At 56.0% G+C, this 20315-nt stretch overlaps 13 protein-coding genes across 13 annotated transcripts; 8 read left to right on the top strand and 5 right to left on the bottom strand.

The window, feature by feature from the left end:
* Positions 1-798: 798 nt before the first annotated feature.
* On the top strand, positions 799-2720 carry L969DRAFT_613111 (uncharacterized protein; the record flags this gene model as incomplete). Its single annotated transcript, XM_014709417.1, has 5 exons — positions 799-945; positions 995-1286; positions 1339-1422; positions 1678-1889; positions 1941-2720. 5 exons carry the CDS (start codon positions 799-801, stop codon positions 2352-2354), a joined length of 1149 nt encoding a protein of 382 aa, XP_014564903.1. The 3' UTR covers positions 2355-2720.
* Positions 2619-2936, top strand: L969DRAFT_20356 (uncharacterized protein; the record flags this gene model as incomplete). Its single annotated transcript, XM_014709378.1, has 1 exon — positions 2619-2936. One exon carries the CDS (start codon positions 2619-2621, stop codon positions 2934-2936), a length of 318 nt encoding a protein of 105 aa, XP_014564864.1.
* A 532-nt stretch (positions 2937-3468) lies between these two features.
* Positions 3469-5212, top strand: L969DRAFT_90983 (uncharacterized protein). Its single transcript, XM_014709416.1, has 6 exons — positions 3469-3538; positions 3595-3606; positions 3663-3682; positions 3735-3933; positions 3989-4342; positions 4399-5212. The coding sequence occupies exons 1-6, from the start codon at positions 3526-3528 to the stop codon at positions 4776-4778; spliced, it is 978 nt and encodes a 325-aa protein (XP_014564902.1). The 5' UTR covers positions 3469-3525; the 3' UTR covers positions 4779-5212.
* Positions 5002-6199, top strand: L969DRAFT_55094 (uncharacterized protein; the record flags this gene model as incomplete). Its single annotated transcript, XM_014709415.1, has 2 exons — positions 5002-5631; positions 5684-6199. The coding sequence occupies 2 exons, from the start codon at positions 5002-5004 to the stop codon at positions 6197-6199; spliced, it is 1146 nt and encodes a 381-aa protein (XP_014564901.1).
* On the bottom strand, positions 6113-8632 carry L969DRAFT_269778 (uncharacterized protein). The gene is made up of 3 exons (XM_014709414.1): positions 8530-8632; positions 7970-8468; positions 6113-7916 (listed from the first exon to the last, which is right to left on the bottom strand). The coding sequence occupies exons 2-3, from the start codon at positions 8424-8426 to the stop codon at positions 6295-6297; spliced, it is 2079 nt and encodes a 692-aa protein (XP_014564900.1). The 5' UTR covers positions 8427-8468; positions 8530-8632; the 3' UTR covers positions 6113-6294.
* An 81-nt stretch (positions 8633-8713) lies between these two features.
* On the top strand, positions 8714-9770 carry L969DRAFT_20351 (uncharacterized protein; the record flags this gene model as incomplete). The annotated part of the gene is made up of 5 exons (XM_014709377.1): positions 8714-8947; positions 8998-9117; positions 9168-9424; positions 9501-9562; positions 9616-9770. 5 exons carry the CDS (start codon positions 8714-8716, stop codon positions 9768-9770), a joined length of 828 nt encoding a protein of 275 aa, XP_014564863.1.
* A 20-nt stretch (positions 9771-9790) lies between these two features.
* L969DRAFT_80171 (uncharacterized protein) lies at positions 9791-10386 on the bottom strand (the record flags this gene model as incomplete). Its single annotated transcript, XM_014709413.1, has 3 exons — positions 10198-10386; positions 10043-10141; positions 9791-10005 (listed from the first exon to the last, which is right to left on the bottom strand). The coding sequence occupies exons 1-3, from the start codon at positions 10292-10294 to the stop codon at positions 9791-9793; spliced, it is 411 nt and encodes a 136-aa protein (XP_014564899.1). The 5' UTR covers positions 10295-10386.
* Positions 10046-11793, top strand: L969DRAFT_90977 (uncharacterized protein). Its single transcript, XM_014709412.1, has 5 exons — positions 10046-10141; positions 10198-10546; positions 10604-10895; positions 10951-11404; positions 11461-11793. Exons 2-5 carry the CDS (start codon positions 10387-10389, stop codon positions 11509-11511), a joined length of 957 nt encoding a protein of 318 aa, XP_014564898.1. The 5' UTR covers positions 10046-10141; positions 10198-10386; the 3' UTR covers positions 11512-11793.
* Positions 11632-12224, bottom strand: L969DRAFT_105982 (uncharacterized protein; the record flags this gene model as incomplete). Its single annotated transcript, XM_014709411.1, has 4 exons — positions 11632-11793; positions 11854-11962; positions 12024-12067; positions 12126-12224. 4 exons carry the CDS (start codon positions 12222-12224, stop codon positions 11632-11634), a joined length of 414 nt encoding a protein of 137 aa, XP_014564897.1.
* Positions 12225-12277: 53 nt separating this feature from the next.
* L969DRAFT_270050 (uncharacterized protein) lies at positions 12278-13097 on the top strand. Its single transcript, XM_014709410.1, has 4 exons — positions 12278-12453; positions 12504-12647; positions 12703-12908; positions 12955-13097. Exons 1-4 carry the CDS (start codon positions 12387-12389, stop codon positions 13084-13086), a joined length of 549 nt encoding a protein of 182 aa, XP_014564896.1. The 5' UTR covers positions 12278-12386; the 3' UTR covers positions 13087-13097.
* Positions 13098-13108: 11 nt separating this feature from the next.
* Positions 13109-14482, bottom strand: L969DRAFT_20347 (uncharacterized protein; the record flags this gene model as incomplete). The annotated part of the gene is made up of 1 exon (XM_014709376.1): positions 13109-14482. One exon carries the CDS (start codon positions 14480-14482, stop codon positions 13109-13111), a length of 1374 nt encoding a protein of 457 aa, XP_014564862.1.
* A 389-nt stretch (positions 14483-14871) lies between these two features.
* Positions 14872-17845, top strand: L969DRAFT_97335 (glycosyltransferase family 2 protein; the record flags this gene model as incomplete). Its single annotated transcript, XM_014709409.1, has 4 exons — positions 14872-16048; positions 16097-16497; positions 16550-17083; positions 17132-17845. The coding sequence occupies 4 exons, from the start codon at positions 14872-14874 to the stop codon at positions 17843-17845; spliced, it is 2826 nt and encodes a 941-aa protein (XP_014564895.1).
* Positions 17846-17884: 39 nt separating this feature from the next.
* L969DRAFT_97334 (uncharacterized protein) lies at positions 17885-20304 on the bottom strand (the record flags this gene model as incomplete). Its single annotated transcript, XM_014709408.1, has 6 exons — positions 17885-17992; positions 18042-18583; positions 18631-19742; positions 19794-19974; positions 20028-20095; positions 20147-20304. 6 exons carry the CDS (start codon positions 20302-20304, stop codon positions 17885-17887), a joined length of 2169 nt encoding a protein of 722 aa, XP_014564894.1.
* Between the last annotated feature and the right edge of the window lie 11 nt (positions 20305-20315).

Below are 20315 nucleotides of genomic sequence, written 5' to 3'. Positions count from 1 at the left end.
ACATGCGTGCCGCGACAGGCCTGCTGCGCACCGCATGAAACGCTGTCCGCGTCCTCCTGGAGACCTCCTTGACTTTATTTCGGCGGTAGCAATACCCACGCACAGCAGCAGTCGCGCACCTTCAGATGTTTTGAGGTGCTGAATCTGGTCGCTTTGTCATCTGAGATGATACACCTCGCTGTCCGAACGGGTTCGAGTACTGGCGTGGTCAAGAACGAAGCTCGTGCTAGGCAGATCCGGATGCAACGTGGCCACTCTACTCGAGCGATGACATGGTGGCGCACATGGCTTGCGGCATCCAGGCAGGCTGCACAATTCAGGCAAGCTACACAGATGAAGGTCGAGTGCATCGCTGAGACAGCAATCCAAACACAATACGGACCAGCCTGAGCTTGCTTTCAAGTGAGATCTAGAATAATAACCGACTGTTCGCGCGGTCGTGCCGACTGCCGCAGTCACATCAGACGCATACAATTCGAATAGTAGCACATTGCACTAGGCGTTGCCGCTGCGAACGCGGTGTGAAGTCCGATGCGACCAATTAACAGGCCTCCCGAGAGCATATCCCGTCGATGTGCCTCGCTCGAGAAGATCCTCATCGGCTGACTGCACAAGTGCATCGAATGCAAAGCATGTGTCGTTGCCCTGCGGACCACTTGCTGCGTTTTTCCGATGTATCACCTCGAGCCGTCCGTAGGGAGGCAGAGCACCATTTTCCCTCTCGCGAGATTGACAGCATCTGCCTGCTTCTGACTATCAACGCCGTCAATTACTGCTTCTCCTCGCTAAGAGGACAGAATGCTCAGCAAATCGATCGCTACGCTCGTGCCTTGCCTTATGAGCTTCTGTTCAGCCGCGAGCATCAGCGGCATCGCCACATCCGACAAAGCTGTCAACAACCTCCAACGCAGAGACGTAGGCCCCTACACCTGGTGCGGTATACAGGTCAGCTTCAGACATACGTAGATCTATTGCTGACGGGCACTGCTCACAGATTGAATATGATGCGGAAAAGCCCAAACTTGCTCTCGGATGGAATCTCGCATGGACCGGAATGGGCTATAACATCATTCCGACCGGTGCAGTCACCTCTGGAGCCTACACTCCGCCGCTCGCCGTCAGGGGCGGACACTTGGCAGCCATGATGACCGTCTCTGGCGACAACTTTGGCGTCTACATCGGGCTTAAAGTTGCGCCGACCGGCGAAATCCAAGGTATCGGCGTCATCGGCCTGACTGTCGACAAGAAGTATCCTACCATGAACCCCACATTCGGCTTTCAATGCAGTAACCAAGACCACCATTCCGTTGTGCAAAACACTAACCTGTGGCTAATCAGAGATCGCATCGGCCTACTGGAGCATACGGAAAGTGCAATTGCGACGACAGGCCACAGATGCAGCATGTCTCATCGACGACCGAGGTCTGTCTGAAGGAACTATATATCGCTAGCTATCTGTACGGGTGCTCGCTCGCGCTCCATGCATGTGTCATGGAGGTACGCAGTCGGCGAGGAAAGGCTGTCTACATCAGATGAGATCGCCTCTATTTGACAGGTCATTACACGGCTGGCGCGTGTTGCCCCGTCGCGAACCGAACAGGCTCGTTTGACCCGTTCGGCCTCGTATCGCTCCGATTGGCCTCGTATCATCCCGTTTCTCCAAGATCCGTCGCATAGCGACGATCCCTACTTCCTGTCTCGTCGACCACCTGCATACCGTACCCATTCGAATGGACAAGATGCTGAGCACGAAGATGATCGCTGCGGCTGTACTTTCCCTCGCTGGCCTCTGTTCGGCTGCAAGCATCCAGACCGATTCGATCAAGGCTCGTGGCCCGAACATGCTTGAGCGTCGTCATGACGGTGAGTACACCTGGTGCGGTATTCAGGTAAGCTGCACATTATCCCGAAGAAGCGCCATGCCGATGACTCTTGGGTAGATCAAATATGACGCTGCTCAGCCCCCTCTGGCCATCGGATGGAATCTCGAATGGCTCTCGGATACCTATGACATCGTCACGAACGACGTCGTCACGGCAGGAAGCTGCAGTCCCCCCGAGACGATCGGAGATACGCTCGTGCCCGCCATCATGGATGTTGCCGGCAAGGGCTTCAGCGTGTCCATGGAACTCAGGATCGACTCTGATGGCGATATCCAAGGCATCGGAAGAGTCACCGTGCAAGTCAATGGCAAGACGCCTACGTCGCCCCCTCAGTTTGGCTTCCAGTGCAGCAGCGATCCTGGCCAGCTCAACAAGATTACGATCCCAGTGAGCCACGGCATCGCGAAATTTCAGTGCAGTGCTGAGACAGGACACACAGGCCTACTGAGCATGAGCGGCAAAGCAGACTGACCGCACAAGAGCACTTATGCCTGCTTTTCGTCCTGACCGTCCAGAATGCATTCGCCTTTCTTGCCCATTCATGTGTTCAAAGTCTCTTGACATCACCTCCGTAATACACGTACGATTCTCAGGGACAATCGAAGGCCTGGATGCATGCGTTGCACGAGCCGTCGGAGGCAGCAACACGGTGCAATCTGTTTCGTAGAGACGGTCGCATCTGCCTGTTGCCATGCGGTATTCCCACTGGACGGCAAGCGGACAAGGCCAGGAATGATGAAGCTGACGCTGACCATGCTTGCGCTCACGCTTGCAAGCCTATGCTCGGCCGCAAGCATCGACACCAGCTCGATGCAGGCACGCGATGCCAACACTGTCGAGCGTCGCCATGTAGGCAGCTACACCTGGTGCGGAGTGCAGATCAAGTACAATGTAAAGAAAGCTCCTCTTCCGTTCGGGTTCGATCTTGCTTGGGATCCGGCAAGCCAGAACTACAAGCTCACTCCCACTGGCGATCTTCACTATGCCGAATCCTTCACGCCCGTCTTGCTCAGCAGCGGGATCATGTCCGAGTACCAATTCCAACGCAAGTGAAGCACTCAATGAATATTTGAAGAGCTCTTATTGGATTGCAGTCGCTGGGTCAAATTACCATGTGGCGATGGATGTGAGAATCGACCCAAGCAGTGGTGCCATCAACGCATGGCGACTCGTCCTTTTGAGATTTGCAGAGGTGTTGGAAGGCTTCATACCGCCCGAGCGAACTGGCATGCAATGCTCGTCCGTGCCCAACGTCAACATCAACATCCCGGTAAGTCAGCGAATGTGGTCAACGCTGCGATCTGATAGCATTGCAGACCATCAACGACTAGTTGCAGTTTGCGAGCACACTCGATGCTGTGCTCTTGTATCGGTCGACGGAGGATCGCTGTCTCCCTGTTTTGGTGGTGTGGCTTGCTCGAGTCATGTGAGTTCTGCAGATGTCTGCCTGCGGAAGAGCTCGTCGAATGGAACAAGACAGTGAGCTGCTAGAGACAACATGGAGTGAGGAGCAGTCAGTGGTGCTTGAGCTTGGGGGCTTAGCCACTTTGGCCATTCTGTCCCGTTTGCCGCGACAAGTTGGACGTTCGACGGTCGACCGACTCGACAACCTTGCCGTGCTCGCTTGCCTTGCTGAGACAACATGCCGCCCAAGCGTTCGTCTCTCTCACTGTACACTCTTCGCACACGCTGATCACAGTCTGACCAACAGGCGATCTGAACAGTAAGGCTTCCGTTGCGTGGCTGCAGGACTTGCGCTGACTGATCACTCGACTGAAGAGGCCAGCTTCGAGAACTCGGCAAGTCACGCCAGACTCGAAGCAGGCTCAGAAGCTGACCAAAGAGCTCCAGGACTTCCCCATCCTCTGCGAGACTTGCTTGGGACCGAGCCCTTACCTGCGCATCACCAAGCAAGACTACGGCCAGGAATGCAAAATCTGCACACGACCGTTCACTGTCTTTCGATGGAATCCGGGCTCGGGCGCTCGCTTCAAGAAGACAGAAGTCTGTCAGTCCTGCGCCAAGATCAAGAACGTCTGTCAGACTTGCCGTACGTCTCTTGACTGCACACGCGCGTGGGATCCTTGCTGACAAGAATTGGCCAGTCCTCGATCTGGTCTACGAGCTACCTGTACAAGTGAGAGATACAGCACTGGGCAGACTCGAAGGTGCACCTTCGACCGACATCAATAGACAGTACTACATTCAGAACCTAGAGAACTCGGGCGCGCTCGACAATGCGGCGAAAGGCGTGGCTGCCTACGGAGGCGGCAAGTCAGATTCGGCGGCCAAGGAGCTCCTCAAATCGCTCGCTCGACAGACGCCAGACTACAAACGCAACCGTCCTCACCTCTGCTCCTTCTTCGCAAAGGGCGAATGCTCTCGTGGCGACGCTTGTCCATACCGACATGAGCTTCCACAGGCCAACGCTATGCCAAGTCAGACCATCCAGGAAAGATGTACGTCATACCCAGCCTCACTATGAGGGTATATTGATACTGAATGAGATACGCAGATGCTGGCACGAGCGATGCCGTGGGCAGAGCTATATTGGCAAAAGCGGCCTCCTCGAAAGGTCTCACGCCGCCAGAAGACACGAGTGTCATGTCGCTCTACCTGACCAGTCTACCCGAAGCCGGTCAGGTATCGACAGACCTCAGCAGCGCACTGAAGACCTGGTTCCTCGAGCATACCTCCGGCTTGGCGCCCGCCAGCATCAAGAGCGTCACCGTCGTCGAAGCGAGTCATTGCGCTTTCGTCAACTTTACCTCCAGACAGGCTGCAGAGTCTGCTGCCGCTACTGCAGGGACGATTGGCATCACTCTAGAGGGTCGACCGATCAGTATAGCTTGGGGAAGATCCAGAGCGAAGCGAGCTCCGGCCATCGCTGCATAAAATCGACACCGCTTCCAATTGTTGTCACTACTTGTATCGCATGTCAACCTTATCGACATCGGCTTCGGCCAGTCCAGACTGCTCATGACGCACTGCCCACATGGCAGGAACAGTCTCTTGTCCGCCTTCCTTTTGGAACTCTCCAGACCGAACTGGTCCAGCGCTTCAATCGTGTCCAGCGCGAACGATTTTTTTCTCCGCTTCATCCCAATATCGTCAATAAATGTTCTTGCCAGGCGGTATGGCGGCGATGCAACCCAGAGAAGACTATCCCGTTCGAGAGATGTTCCAGAGACCGACAGGTTTGCGAGCGACAAGAATCCGCTCGTACGCTGATCTGTACGCTGCCTCCGATACATCGGGCTCTGACGGTGAGTCACCTGCACCGCCTTCGAGACGTCGCAACACTCTCGGTGCTTCTACTTCACGTACCCGAAACAACAACATCAGTCCGACAGATGAGTCACCCGGTGTTACGGATCGAAGAGCTTTCGAGGCCGAGATACTTGAGCACATCAATCGCTCTCGCAATCGTACTCGTGAGCGTCATCTCGTCACTCGACAAGATCATCTGGCCATTGTCGACATACTCCAGTCGAAAGCCCGAGGAAGGTCGGATTCGCTTGCGAAGACCGACGATCCGAAATTTGCTCAGAGAGCTCAGCAAGGCTACTACTTGCGACAGACCGAACACGGCGACGAGCTCATGGAGCGCAAAACGCTGCTGCCTGTTGCGGTCCGAGAAGACATCTACGATCATATCCTCCTCGCTCATCGAGAGGTGGGGCACGGAGGAAGAGACAAGACGGCTCGTAGCGTTCGCAACAAGTATGCAATGGTTCCCAAAGAGCTGGTACGTCTCTACCCATCGATTAGAGCATGGCTCATGCATTCGAGCTGTGCAGGTCAGAATTTTCGTAGAGCTTTGCCCGACGTGCAATCACCACCGCCGACCGGGACATATCATCAGTGGACCCGTTGCCTCGCATCGTACGCCACCTACCAAACGTCCCCGAAGCGAGTCGAGTCGGACATCGAGTACTCAAGCTGCGACCTTGCGCCGACTGTCTCTCGCCGAGTCAAGCTCTGCCGGCACGACGACAAGCTCCGTCACCCGTCTGGAATCACTGCCGCAGCAACCGGCAGAATATGAGTCCAGCACGAGCTCGTCACCTTCGCCCGAGCGTGATCATGTCTCTCTGTCCGCTCAATACGGCCAAGCTTTCACAGCCTACGTGCCCTGTCAGCAGCGTGCGAATGCCCCTTGGGCATCGTCACAGTGGGCTTTCGACCCTTTCGCCAATCAGCACGCAGCCTCTTTGCCAACCATGCTCGATCATACACCGGATCTCACCCAATATGCCGAGAGTCTGGCTGAGCACGAGGCCTTTGACCTGGCCAATGTACCTCTGCCGATCTAGGCGGCAAGAGGCATACAACCTCGTATTAATTGTGCATTAAGAGTAACATTAGTGTTTTACATCATCGATGAGCATGGTAGAGTGATGGGGATGGTCTAGACAGTGCTGCTGACGCGTGAGCGGTAGAACTTGTCAGCGTGTTGGTGTGTGGATGGTCTAGGGTGGGGTGGACGGACGATCGCGGCCATGCGGCGTGTACACCAGCCCTTGAGCGTCATCAAGACGGCGATCCAGGTGAAGATGAAGCAGACAAGTGCAACGGTGATGTTGAGAAAGGCCATCACATCATCGTAGCCACTCCGCATGGCTGCAAAAGCGACTTGCTCAGTTGAGAGCATGAACACAACGCCGCCGCATGTGAGGAAGAGCGCTGCCAATGCTTCTGTGGGCGGACGTGAAGGTAGGACTGACGTTGGCGGCCGGAGCCAGAGGAAGAAGTAAGTCAGGAATCGGAAGGCGGAAAAGCCAGCGAGCAGGTTGCCCCAGAGCTGGTGTATGACTACTTGGAATTGGTATGTCTGATGATGTGCTGCCATTGCTAGACCTGTTACGCCAATGACCAGCGCAGGGAAGACATTGAAGCTGAAGGCATACGATGGCGGTGGTCTGACTTGAGAAGGATTGAGGTTGTATCGCTCCTGCACTGGGGTGGCAAGCAGGGCGCGAACAGACTTTGATTCGAGTAGCATGCCCGCAAGACCAGCGAACCAGAACATGACGGCAATACTGATGTGCTGAATCGTCTTGATGTTGTAAGGCTCGCCGGGCGCAGCACCAAACCGTTCCATCCAAGTATTGGTCGCGCCATAGAAGAAAATGACAAAGGACTCGACCATCTCTGCCGATGGAAAGTTCTCCCGCCATGTATGCTGCTTCGAGACGGGTTTGCGATTCCAAGCCCATCCGAGATCCGCAAAAGCGCCGAGGTATCGACCGAAAGTCAGTAAGCCGTACCAGAAGAAGATGGAGCCTTTGATAAGATGTGCCAAACATCCATTGCCGTAATTATTTCTGCACGTGCCGGTGTAGGTGATGATACCCGTCAGCATCTGTACATAAGCGAGGACGAGCAATGAGCGCGACAAGAAGATATGCAAATATTTGAGTGTAGATTGCAACCGCCGTCTGGCAGGTATCGACTCCGTATCGTCAAGATCTGCATCGTCTCGCTCGCTGGAAGGCGAATGAGTAGGCGCAAAGTCTTTATTGCCGTGCGAATCGTGCAAAGTGACGTCCGATCGTCTACCGGCCGAGCTTGGACTGTCCGGGCTGTGGGAACGTCTGAGCGGTGATCCGAGCACATTCGTCTCGCATCTGAGACGGGTAGTGGGTTCATGTTCTAGTGCGCGATGCAGATGACCACGATCGGCCGGACTGGCCTCTTCGCTGAGTTGGACTTTCTCGTATCCTTCGCCTGCAGTCACGTCCGCTGTGACGGCTTTAGCACCGAGGAGGACGAGCAGGACCGAGCGCCATGACTGGCCGGATCGACGCGTCTGTAGAGCGAGGTGCGCTGATCTAATCAAGTCTGCACCGAAAAGTACGTAGACGAGGCCAATGACAAACCAGCCCATCTTCCGATGTGCATTGCCTTCGAATAAGTCCGGCGTTGCTGCCCTGTAAGAGATGGACAGCAGAACGCCGACGCTCATGACAAGCATGAAGATGATCTGCACGGGCAGATAGAGCGGATGATGTGCCGTCTTCATCATGAGAGCTGATGTTTGCGTCAGTGTCGCATCCGTTCGGGCATGGCAGGACACGACGAACCTATTGGCAACAAGATGAAGAAGGCGAAGAGCATGAGGACGACGTGAGCTGTCATTCGACTGGCGTGCCGGTCGCCTTCTTGCCCGTCGTAAGACCAGTAGCTGATTGGATCTGGGCCGTGCCAGAGCAGTACGTCTGTCTCATTGAGCTCTAGTAACGGAGCAACGTGCGAATTGCCATGATGGTGTCCGCCAGACATTTGGGAATGCGACATTGTCGACGGACTTGATGCAACTGAGCCGGAGCTAGCAGCCGGCTGCTCTGCCAACGAGACTGTGTCCGCTTGCATACTCTGCTCTTTGGACGCATGATGGCCTTCGTGTCTCCGGACGAAGCCGTCAGACTGAGCTGGACTTACATCCGCGGTGCTGCTTGGCAGGGCAAGCGCAAGTGCCAAGCCGTCGAGCACAAGCAGCGCATGCAACCCCGCCTGAACGAATCGACGTGCTTCCTTCATCGTTGCTCTCTCTGTCGCCAGGCGGCTCTAGCAAGGATTGGTCTGCACGTCTGAGTCAGAATGCACCTTCTCGCGCCGACAATGCGGATTTAGAGCGACTGGCCTATGACGAGCTTCCCGAGTTTGACATTGTCTTTCGAACTTTAAATCCGCGCTGGCTGATTCAGCTCGTTGTCGCCGAGTGTGGGCGAGCAGACAGGACGGCTAAGCAAGTCCACGTCTTCTCGGGCCATATAAGAGCTCGTAATACCAGTGCCTCTCAGCCAGTCGACGCTCTGTGACGCAAGATGGCCAAGATCCTTTTGCTGACGTACTCGACCTACAACCACCAGAATGTGCTGAGCGAGAGCATCAAGCAAGGTCTCGAAGAGGGCGGCGCGACGGTGACGCACAAGCTCCTGCAGGAGGTCTTGCCGGCAGAGGCGCTCCAGAAGATGCATGCTGCTCCGAAGCCTGATTTGCCAACACTCGAAGATGTCTCCGAGCTGACAGAATACGACGGATTCTTTTTTGCTTTTCCAGTATGTCGAGAAGCATAGGATGCCCGGAAGTGGCTGAATGGGCTCTACAGACTCGCTATGGACGCGCGCCTGCAGCTTTCAGCTCATTCGCCGACCGTACCGGCGGATTATGGGCCAAAGGAGCTCTCCTCGGCAAAACCGCAACGATCTGCACCTCTGCAGGCTCGCAGGTATGCCTTACACTGAGCCTCCATTCAGGATGATCTGATCTTCAGCGCAGCATGGAGGTCTGGAAAGCACAGCTCTGACGACGTTGCCTTTCTTCGTCCATCACGGTATTGTCTATGTGCCTCTGGGTCCTGTCGCCCAAGAAGTCGGCCAGAACACAGAGATCCACGGTGCAAGCTTCTACGGTGCAGGCAACATCGCAAACGGCGATGGATCACGCCAGGTCTCCGAACTCGAGAAGACGATCGCAGTCAAGCACGGCCAGCATTTCGCTAAGATCACGGGCTATCTCGCCAAGGGCAAGGCATCGTAAGTGATGCCAGTAGCATCATGTCGTTATTGCAAGCCGTGGACGAGAAGCTGAGTGCGATGGTCCTATGTCTAGACCCGCTGCACCCGCTGCCGCTCGTGCGTTGCCGGCCGATGTCGCTGCGCCCGCCGCACCTGGTCGGTCGTTCGTTTACGCCGGCGGCTTTGGAGCTGATATCAGTCCGGAATAGTAACAAACGGTGAAGAGCAAAAGTCAGGTTATGCTGTCAAACAGGCCGGCAATACGCCGCAGACGGCGAGCGCGTCTGCTCAAACTGCTTCGGGCAAGAAAGGCCTGTTCAACTGCTGTGCCTCGCCATCGCAAAAGCATAATTTCGAGTCGTAGAGCATTGGCATTGAGACAAGTCATAGATGGTCAAGTGTTGGGACTGGCTGATCGATATTGCAAGGTTGTCGAGGAAGAGAGTTCGAATCTGCATGAGCGATGCAGTCGAGAGTACAACAGCCTGCCATTGCTTTTGCCCAGATATAGAGGGGAGCAATAGACGTATGCATAGTCCGATTAAGCACGATGTGCGCCGTCACCGGGCTTCGAACTGAACCTGCAAACCCTGGCGGTGCTAAGCCATGTAAAGGACTGTTTGACTTGCGCGAAACCTGCCATCTTCTTGCCTCGCTTCTTGAAGACGATCCGACAGCCACAGTGATTGCATCTGATGGGCGCCTTGGGTTCGATGTTGTTGTCTTGCCCGCAATCTGTCGAGAGAGAGGGGATGAGTCACTCTTTACACAGATACCAGAGTATGGCTGACCGGCGCACGAGTAAGCTAGCTTGTCGCTCGCATCTTGAGCTCCCGGTCCACTGCCGCCACCGAGACCAGGCGCAGCTCCATAGTCCGGTCTGGACATCTCGTCAGAGGCCTGGCAAGCGACGGAACTCTTTCGGTCGCGCGCTGTCGACAAATTTCTTCGACGAAGCGACCCAACGACGAAGACGAGACATGGTGGACGCACCGGCAGAGATCACTGAGGCCGGCTATGCAAGGCTAGAGGCTGTCCTGACGAATAGCAGCGGCAAAGTCCCGTTAGCGCATCGGTTTCGCGCGCTGTTTGAGCTCAAAGGCATAGCAACGCACGAAGCCATCGACATTATCGGCAAGGGTGGGCACCTTCGCTCCGAGCCAGACAGGCCGACTGATCGTTGTGGGATGCGCGCAGCTTTCGATGAGTCGGCGCTGCTGGGTCATGAGCTAGCGTACGTGCTCGGTCAGATCAAGGATCCCTATGCTTTGCCCATTCTCAATTCTGTCCTCGAGAACGAGAGCGAGCACCCGATGGTCAGACACGAGGCAGCCGAAGCACTCGGCGCTATCTCATCCCCTCGTTCACTGCCAGTTTTGCAAAAATACGCCCAAGATCCAGATACATCGGTCAGGGAGACCTGCGAGATTGCACTGGCCAAGATCGAATGGGATCATGATCCGGCCAATGCGTGCTTGAGAGATGCCAAGTAAGCATGCACGCCTTTGTACTGTACACTCGTCCTTGACACCTTGCGGCGCTAGTCCGTACAGCACTGTCGATCCTGCACCCGCGATCACGCAAGGCATTGCATCCCTGCACGACACGCCCGAAAGCGCACTGACGCCAAAACAATTACGAGTTCAGCTGCTCGACGAGTCCCTGTCACTCTTCGTACGGTATCGTGCCATGTTTGCCCTGCGGAATATCGGCGACAGAGAGTCCGTGCTCGCTTTGGCAGACGGATTTAGCGACTCGAGCGCCTTGTTCCGACACGAGATTGCTTACATCTTCGGACAACTCTCTTCGCCCGATTCTGTTCCTTCGCTCGTCAAAGTACTCCAGAACGAGCAAGAGTCGGATATGGTCAGGCACGAAGCTGCAGAGGCGCTGGGCAGCATTGCGAACGAGGACGTTCTGAGCGTGCTCAAGGAATGGAGCACCAAAGGGCCACGTGTCGTTCGCGAGAGCTGTCTGGTCGCCCTCGACATGTACGAGGTGAGCCTGATGATCACTCGCGTCTGCAGCAATGTTCGCTAAAGGTGGCTACGCAGTATGAGAATTCCGGCGAGCTGCACTACGCTGCGGCGCCTATCGCAGTCTAGATCAGAGATGCTTTGCATGTTGTATCAGACGAGACAACAGAGATGGGTGACGACAGGAGACAGGCGGAGTTCTATAGACTATACAGACTGGCTGCTCGGTATGCAGAGGGGACAAACGGTCTAGAGGTGCACGGCGTTGGCCGTCGAGCGCGGGGGAACGCGTTCGGCCGGGAGGATTTCGAGACTCTCGTCTTTGGGCAGCGGGGGCTGGTCGCACAAGAGCATCTTCTCGAGAATGAAGCGCCCTTCCTTGTACTTCTGTGCTTGCTCGAAGGCCTTGTCCTAGGCGCAAGATGACGTGTCAGCTTGTATGCCAAGATAGCGACCGATAGCGACACGGACGTATTTCCAACCGAGTGTGGTGCCGCAACGAGCACAGTAGATGTCTCGAACGGTATGGAGACCTGTTGTCATCGTTCTGTCCTCTGCAGGTCCGAGATCGATGTTGAACCTGCACAGAACGTGGCGGTCAGCTCTGTTCGCTCTCCGGTGACACGCTCGGTTGCACTTGCACTTGATCGAACAGGAATGCTCTTCCGTGCTGTCCCGTGAATTGCTGTACATCCCCGACGTGGATGAGCACAGCCTGAGCGCTGACGAGGTCTCGACCCTACCCTGGAGATCATCGTTTCGACCGTTGCGAGGTGAGCGTGACATTTGGCGCAGCCGTACACTCTCGAAGCCACCAGGAATGTCGCTATGGCTCGTCCCATAGTGGATCTCGTCTGAGCACAGTGCCAGACGGCACTTGCAGCGATGAGGTCACCAAAATTGGCTCGGCCTTGTCAGCTGTTGCGCTGCAGAGCGAGTGACTTTGCCCCCTTGGGCGCGACAGCCGAAGCTTGTTGGAGAGGCCGCTTCTATCTCGACGAGCGATGCCGCCACGCAACCTCAAGAGACCAGTCAAAGCAGCCGACAAGGGCAAGGGCAAGGAAGTCGCTCGTGAGCTTGAGTGATCTCATCTCATCGTCGTTTGCTCATATCGTCTGCAGGCGCGGCTCCGGCCGAGCCAGAGGATAATGCGCTGGCTACAACGACGACTGAGCGGAATCTGTTGGACGACTTGTTGCCCGAACCTGACCACTCTGCTCTGCTAGCCCAGCGCAACCGTTTCGGCGATTCCGCTCGCCCCAAAGGTCAGCAAGCCGACAGCACGGCCGTTGCGAGCTCAACGAGCTGCTTGGTCTGCAGTCATAGCTTACTTCGTTGAGGGGACGGGCGCACCCCAGAGAGGATATGAGCCGAGTCATTTCGATATGACCTGGCGCCGGACGGTCAATGAGGGCCTGAGAGCACTCAATTTACGACAGCTCACGCAAAAGAGCAAAGACCGCGACGTAGAGAGTGCGAGAGCAGCGGCTACCGCGCAATTGCAAGCCGAGCAGGTCACCGTTCTGGTGCGCAGGTGTACGGCGAGCAGAGCACAATCTGACCGAGTAGCAGGCCAAGGAGCTCGGTCTGACAGACTATCAAGCGCAGGAGATGCTCGCCGATCACGGGGGCGACCTCACCGCTGCTTTGCGAGCCTCTGTCTCGGTCTCAGAGCCGCAGAAGCAAAAAGCGATACTCGCATGAGATGATGCATATACGAGCAACATCAAGACTTGAGCAGGTTCTCGAGCGCTTTTGCATCTTCGGCCTTGTTCTGTCGTACGGCTGTCCATGGATCGGCCGCTCGCCTCTGCTTGGGATCTCCTTTGGCTTGCCGTGTAGGCAGTCCGCCGGATGAGCCTCGAGAGCGCAAGAGGCTGGGCCGACTCCGGCTCGACCTGGTAAAATCGAGCGTCGGTTGCGTCTCTTTCGTGCTGTTCTGAGCGATCCACTCGCTCGAGCCGATGGGATATTGCAGCTTTGCCAATCGATTGATGTTCGTCGTAGGAGCAATATTGACGCCGACCGCCTTGGGCGGTACGAGCGAGAGGTTCGATCTCGGTTGCCTCTTTGCCCGGCTAGGTCTCTTTCGTGCGGTTTCAGAGGCTGCCTCGATGAGTGCCTTGATACGATCTTGTGGACTCGTATACCGGTCTCGAGATTGAGTATCGGTCGGGAAAACGGGCGCAGAGCGAACGATGAAGTCAACTTTGCCAGGCGTCGCACTCTTGTTGCGTGATTGGTGCCATTTCGGATCGGAAAGACCTGTGCCCTGTTGACCAGCTACAGTACCTAAGAAGGCTGCCAACCCTTTGGCTGAGGTCTCAAGCATCTCTGGTGCGAGGTAGAAGCCCGGCAGGGGTTCATTGAGCACGACGTTGTCGAATTGCGAATGGGGCGTGTAGGTCAGTCCGAGAGCAGGGTGTCGAGCGTGGAGCGAGCCCGTTGGCGATTCTTTATCGATCTTGTCCTGAATCTTGGGCGGCAGGGGTGCCTCTTCGTGCAAGAACCGCTTGACGCGTGACATACCATCGCGCAGTTGCGTCGCATGCTGGTAGAGGTCTACTTCTTCCGTCTCTACGGGTCTTATATCTTGCGCTGGCGCTGTGTTGCCTCTGAGCTGAGTCGCTTGCAATCTGCGAGCATCTGTCTCCCTTTGCGCTACAAATTCGCGAAACTGAGGCCGTCGCTTGCGTATCTCGGCCAGATAGTCTTCAAACTCCTTGTCCGTCAGAATAGCAATGTCGACAGACTCGACATGAGTCATATTGCCCTCCCTCTCTGTCATCTCTGGCGACGCGTAGAGATCGTGTTCGAGGCTGGCGTCGTCGATTGACCCTACAGCCACGCCCGACTCGTCCCATCGTTTCACGAAATGTGCTTCTCGACTACTCCCGACCCAGTCAGTCTGTCTGTAGGGCGAGTCTATCTGCGAGACTTTGACGAAAGGCACAGCGAGCTTTGGCAGAGGCCTTTTGAGACCGTGATCTTGTCGATGCGCAAAACCGCCATACGTCGTCGACGTGATCGGTATCGCTGGATCGATGTGGATCGCCTTGCTGCTCTTCAACAGCCTCGCAAATGACCCAGAGGCAGCCATCGCTCGTTACACCGTTGACCCGTTCACCCTTTTTTTTTTTGGGTTTGTGCCGCGCGCAGAAAAAGCTTGACGCGCTCGTGGTGGCTCGCCATCTCGTGCGTGTCGCGTCGCCGGCGAAGGCAACTGGAAGGATGGCCAAAGTACTTGCCTTGTGCGGCTCTCAATGCATGACGAAACGTTCACTGCGGCCGAGAGGGCGTGCCGCTGCTGTATTGATGTTCTCCTTCCTGGTTCTGCTCAGCTCATCACCTCGCAGGACTTGCAGCAAGGACAGGCACCCAGACAGACAGAGCGTACCACTATCGTCCTAGCTAGGACTGACACACTCCTTTGACTCATCCTTGACCGACAGATCAGCTTCTCACATCTCCCTCTGCCAAGATCTGACGATGCCGGCTTCTCGTCAGAACAAAGGTCACCACCGCCGCGAGTCAGCCTCGCTCTCCTTGAGCGCCTCTGGCAGCTCTGCCAGTCGCTTCTTCACCCCGGACGAGCACGATCGTGATCTGACCCAGCAATTGCACGCTGCCACAGTCGCAGATCAGTCTCGCAGCATGCTCGCTTCGCCCCATCACCGTCTGCCTCGAGTACAGCCTCCCTCTGCTGAGACGACGGAGCCTGTCGTCTATGGCAGAGCACTCGCAGAGCCAGAGTCAGCAGCCTCACCTGCACTTGCTGTGCGCCCGCCCACACGCCCCCATCCCGAGGCAAAGTCATCGACTGGCGAAATCAGATTCAAAGTCTCCAATGATACCCGTGGCGGTCGAGCAATCTATCGAGCTGGATCGCCCGTATCCGCTCCTGAGCCTGCCGCACGTCCTCCCATGCCCGCTTCGCGATTCTCGGAGGATGACGAGCAGCCAAAGATCTCCTTTGCCAGTCTGTCCCAACGCCGCGAATCCCTCGTGCGCGCAGAGGACTACATGCCCGATCTGGCATCACAGTATGCCAACCGTTCTATCGCTGTCGGCCATGCACCCCCTCGTGCCAATTCGATCACCTTTGTGCCCAGTCTCGAAACTGCTCTCAGTGACGATGGCAAGACCGACAGCCCGGAGGAGCACGATCTCAGCAATGGCGCACTCGATTTTGATCGCATGAAGCGCTTGCTCCGTCACGAGTCACATGCCGGTCTGCCCATCTTTCTCAAAGAAGGCCATCGTCTATCCGCCATGCCTGCAGACGAGAAGCGTGACCGTACCATGGGCGGAAAGGCTCTGCTCAGCTCGAAGGAATGGAAGGAAGCGCTCCAGATCAACCACGGCGGTATTCCACAGAAGCTCTTCAACGACGAGAAGGCCCTCAGACGCAGCTCGGTCGATCACTACCTCGGAATCAAGCAAGCCGGCCCTGAAGTTCTACAGGAGCAAGACGAGGCCGCTTCCTCGATCAGACGTATCCTGCTCGCAATCAGCCCCATCACTGCCATCGTTGCTCAGCTCGCTGCTGTCTTCTATCTCAGCATGCGTCTTCGTTTCTTGATCTCCGCGAGCGAAGCGACCGGTCGCCTTTATCTCTCTGCATGGCTTTTCTTCGCCTTCGAGCTCGTCTTTGCTCTCTTCGGAGGTACGCCTGGCTATGCTCTGACCAGACTTGTGCTGAAAAGCCCCGCAGGCGTCTATATGCTTCGAACTACATACAAGCGCTGCTTCCGCATGACTCAACGCCTCTCACTTCGCGGCGAGATGTCTTTACCCACCGTGGACGTGCTCGTACTCTGCACAGGAGAAGATGATCAGCTCGCAATGGATGCTGCTATTGCAGCTTGCAAGCTTGACTGGCCCGTCGACCGTCTACGCGTCTTGCTCATCGACGATGCTGGCTCAATGGCACTTCAGGTGCGCGCCAACAAGTACGCTGAGCACCGCGCTCTCCACCTCACCTACCATCGCCGCGTCAAAACGAAACCCATGAGTCGCCGCCATGCCAAGGCATCAGCTATAAACTTTGGTCTCACCGAGACACGCATGCACGGCAGAATCGCCGGCGAATACGTCATGGTCCTTTCTGCAAGTGTACGAATCTATCGCTCGCTATCGGTGGCCTCGCTGACCCTCCCGCAAACAGTCTTTGCCTGATCCAAGTATCCTGCGTGCGTCCATCGCTCACATGGTCCAAAATCAGCAAATATCGCTCGTCACTTCCGAGACATCCATCTACAATCTCTCCACACCTGTCAGCCAATCCCTTTCGTGCTTCATCAACAGCATGGAGCCCGAAGAGCGTGCCTCGACGGGCTATGTCTTGCGTCGCACAACCTTGGACAACATTGGTGGCTTCCCTACCGGATCGGCCTTCGAAGATGACTGCCTCAGCAGCCTCATCCAAGGCAAAGGTCTCACCGTACAGCATCTCGACCAGACTCTCACACACTCTCTCGTGCCCGAATCGTATGCCGAGCACGTCCGCCAGCGCATGCAGACTACCACTGGACATCTCCGCACGGCCAAGCGACTGGGCTTCTTCGTGCGCAACGCACGCATTGCCGACATGACTTTTGCGCAGCGCTTCAGCAAGCTCTGCTTCGCTCTCGCGCCACTGACCTCGATTCTCGCCCTGCTTGCGACCATTGCGCTGCCCGTCAGTCTGTATCTCGGACAGGTAAGCACCCGCAATGTATCCGCTGACATTCGCTGACTTCTCGAATAGTTCACCGTTACCGTGCTCACAGTCGGCGAGCTCAACTTCCTTCTGCGCAGCCTCTTCGTCTCGGTCCTTGCCGAGCGCTTGCACGACTTGTGCTTTTCGCTCTCGAGCGGGCAGCCTACGATGAGACGCAAGCTGCAAAGCTTGGCCTTTGTTGCATCATACGATCTGATAGCACTTTTCCGAGCACTCAAGCCGGCGAGCAAAGTCTACCTCATCACACAGGACGAGTCTGTCGCACGTCAAGGTCCTAGCGAGCGTGACGTCAAGGCTCGCTTGCCGCTACACCTACGTTCGTACAACGTTCTCTTCCGAGGCTTTGCCTGGATCCAGCTCGTCATCTTTGCTGGCGTTCTCAGCAGCGTCATCTATGCCTGCGCAACCGCAATCTCTGCCTACGCCGACGGGTCGCGGACACTCCACCAGACTGGTCTCCTGCTGCTGCTCACCGCACTGTGGCCGTCGATGATCTGGATCAATGTGCTTGCCGGCTGCTGGGCGCCCATCTCATATATCATCTTTCCACCTACCACGCCAAGCAGAGAGCGACTGATCCACCGTGATCCTATCACTGGTATCGCGACGCCCATCTGCAAGGCTGGCAGAGTCAGACCCCTTGCTGAACGCAAGCTTTCTGAATACTTCGTTTGTGGTCTTTCGACTGCCTTCGTCATTGTGACGTTTGTTCTTAGCTGCACGAATCTAGACATTCAGTAGCGCATATACTTCTATTGCATTGGTGTTTCACGCTTCATTCTAGATAGCGACTAGACAAGTGTTCTGGGGCGATAGAATTGTCTTGCCCTTCCAGAATGCGATCACTTTTTCGCCCACGCTAGCGATGTTTTCGCCCGTGAAGCCAAACTGTGATCTAGGTGAGCTCAGTTCGAGCGAGGTCAGATTGGCTGCGTACCTTCTTGTATACGTCCTTGTATGGGCCGGAAGCGCCGAAAGTACTCATGCCATAATGCTCGTGCGCGAGAGCGCCCCAGCTGACAGTTGAGTAGGCTTCGACCGATAATACAGGGTGACCATCGGGCAGAATGCTCATGCGGTAATCTTTTGGTTGGGCTGCAAAGATTTCGAAGCAAGGCAAGCTGACCACACGGACTTTGACGCCTTTGTCCATCAGGATTTTCGCCGCTTCCATGCAGATCGAAACTTCGGAGCCGGTCGAGACATAGGTCAAATCTGTCTCGCCATCCGTGTCGTGCACAACGTAGCCTCCCTTTGTAGCATGCGCAATGGTCGAGTTCTCGAGCTGAGGCAGATTCTGTCGGGTAAGTAGCAGCATCGAGGGCGTCGTGGCATTCATCATGGCCATGAGATATGCTGCTGAAGTCTCGTTGCCATCGGCAGGTCGCCAGACATGCATATTTGGCAGCGCGCGGAAATGCGCAGCCACTTCGATGGGCTGATGTGTTGGACCGTCCTCGCCAAGACCGATCGAATCATCTGCTTATCGCATTAGCTATACGGACCGACGTAGACAAGAGACCTACGCGTAGCGACCCAGATGACGCGGAAGCCGCTGAGTGCGCTCAAGCGAATCGCGCCAGCTGCATAGCTCGTGAAGTTCGCGAAAGTTGAAATCGCAGGGAGGATAAGATTGCCGCCATAAGCGGCCATACCGTTGGCGATGGCACCCATGCCGTGCTCGCGGATACCATACCGCATGTAGCGGCCGGCATAAGAGCCAAGCCCAGTCGACGGTGGTTGGAAATCCGTAGCCGTCTTCCAACGAGTTAGGTTGGATCCGGTAAGATCGGCAGAGCCGCAAACAAACTCGGGTACAGCGTCTGCGAGCTTAGTGATGACAGTCTCACTGAGCTTGCGAGACGCGATCGCATCGTCCTTCTGCGAATAGACAGGCAAGCACTTCTCCCAGCCGTCCGGCAGCTTTCCCGCAAGTCTCCGCTCAAGATCTTTGCCTTCCGCCGAGAACTTTTCGGTGTATTTGGACAGCAGCTCAGTCCAGTCAGACTCTAGCTTTGCGCCACGCTCGCCAATCTTTGCATAAGCGGTCTTTGTGGCGTCAGGAATAGCGAACTTTGCCGCAGGGTCGAAGCCGAACTTCTTCTTGATCGCTTCTGTGTCGTCCGGCTTGAGTGGGTTGCCGTGTACGCCATGAGTGCCTTGGAGCTTCGAGCCAAAGCCAATGGTGGTCTTGAGTGTGATGAAAGAGGGCTTATCCTTGACTTGTTGAGCAGCAAGTATGGCGCTGTACATGCCTTCGAGATCATCGTCACCCTGCTCGACAGTCTGACAATGCCAGCCGTAGGCTTCCATGCGCTTTGTGACGTCCTCGGTGAAGGAGACGGCAGTATCGCCGTCGATAGTGATCTTGTTGCTGTCGTAGATGGCAATGAGGTTTCCGAGCTGAAGATGGCCCGCAAGTGATGCAGCTTCTGACGCTACACCTTCTTGTAGACAGCCGTCGCCTGTAAACATGTACGTGTAGTTGTCGAAGAGCGAGAATCCGTCTTTGTTGAACGTCGCGCCGACTTGTGCCTGCGCCATGGCCAGACCGACAGCGTTGCCAAATCCCTGGCCGAGCGGGCCCGTCGTGACCTCTACGCCGTCCGTGTGATGCACCTCGGGGTGGCCGTTGCAGCTGTTCGCAAGATAGATTAGCGACATTTGCGAGTCAGGATGAAGCACTTACGTGCTGTCGACTTGACGGAAGCTCTTGAGGTCGTCCATGGATAGCTTGTAGCCGAGCAGATGCAGAAGTACATACTGCAGAGCGCAAGCATGGCCGTTCGACAGCACGAAGCGGTCGCGGTTAGGCCAATGAGACGATTTTGGATTGCATCTCATGAAGCGGGACCAAAGGATGTGCGCCACTGCACATCATGATGTCAGCTTGCTTGTCTGAGAGGTTCAAAGGCTCGCTTGCCTGGCGCCATGCCCATGGGAGCTCCAGGATGTCCGCTGTTGGCCTTGTTCACGACATCGAGTGAAAGACTGCCCAACGCGGGTTCAGTCTCTGTCTGGGACTGAATGAAGACAACTTACGTTCGGATGGTGTTGATGCAAGTCCAATCGTCAGCGTGGGCTTCGAACGTCATCTTGACTGGCTGCCGGGTTTTGCGATAGGGCGCAGAGGCGATAGAAGCGTCGCCTTCTGTGGAGTCGTTGCGGAGAAGCTCGAGTGGTGCAAGCGCGGGCGTCATTGCGAATCCAC

Source organism: Mixia osmundae, assembly GCF_000708205.1.
Source record: "Mixia osmundae IAM 14324 unplaced genomic scaffold scaffold_15, whole genome shotgun sequence".
Lineage (NCBI taxonomy): Eukaryota > Fungi > Basidiomycota > Mixiomycetes > Mixiales > Mixiaceae > Mixia > Mixia osmundae.
Note: the sequence above shows the minus strand (reverse complement) of the source record. Positions and strands in the feature narration are given on the sequence as shown.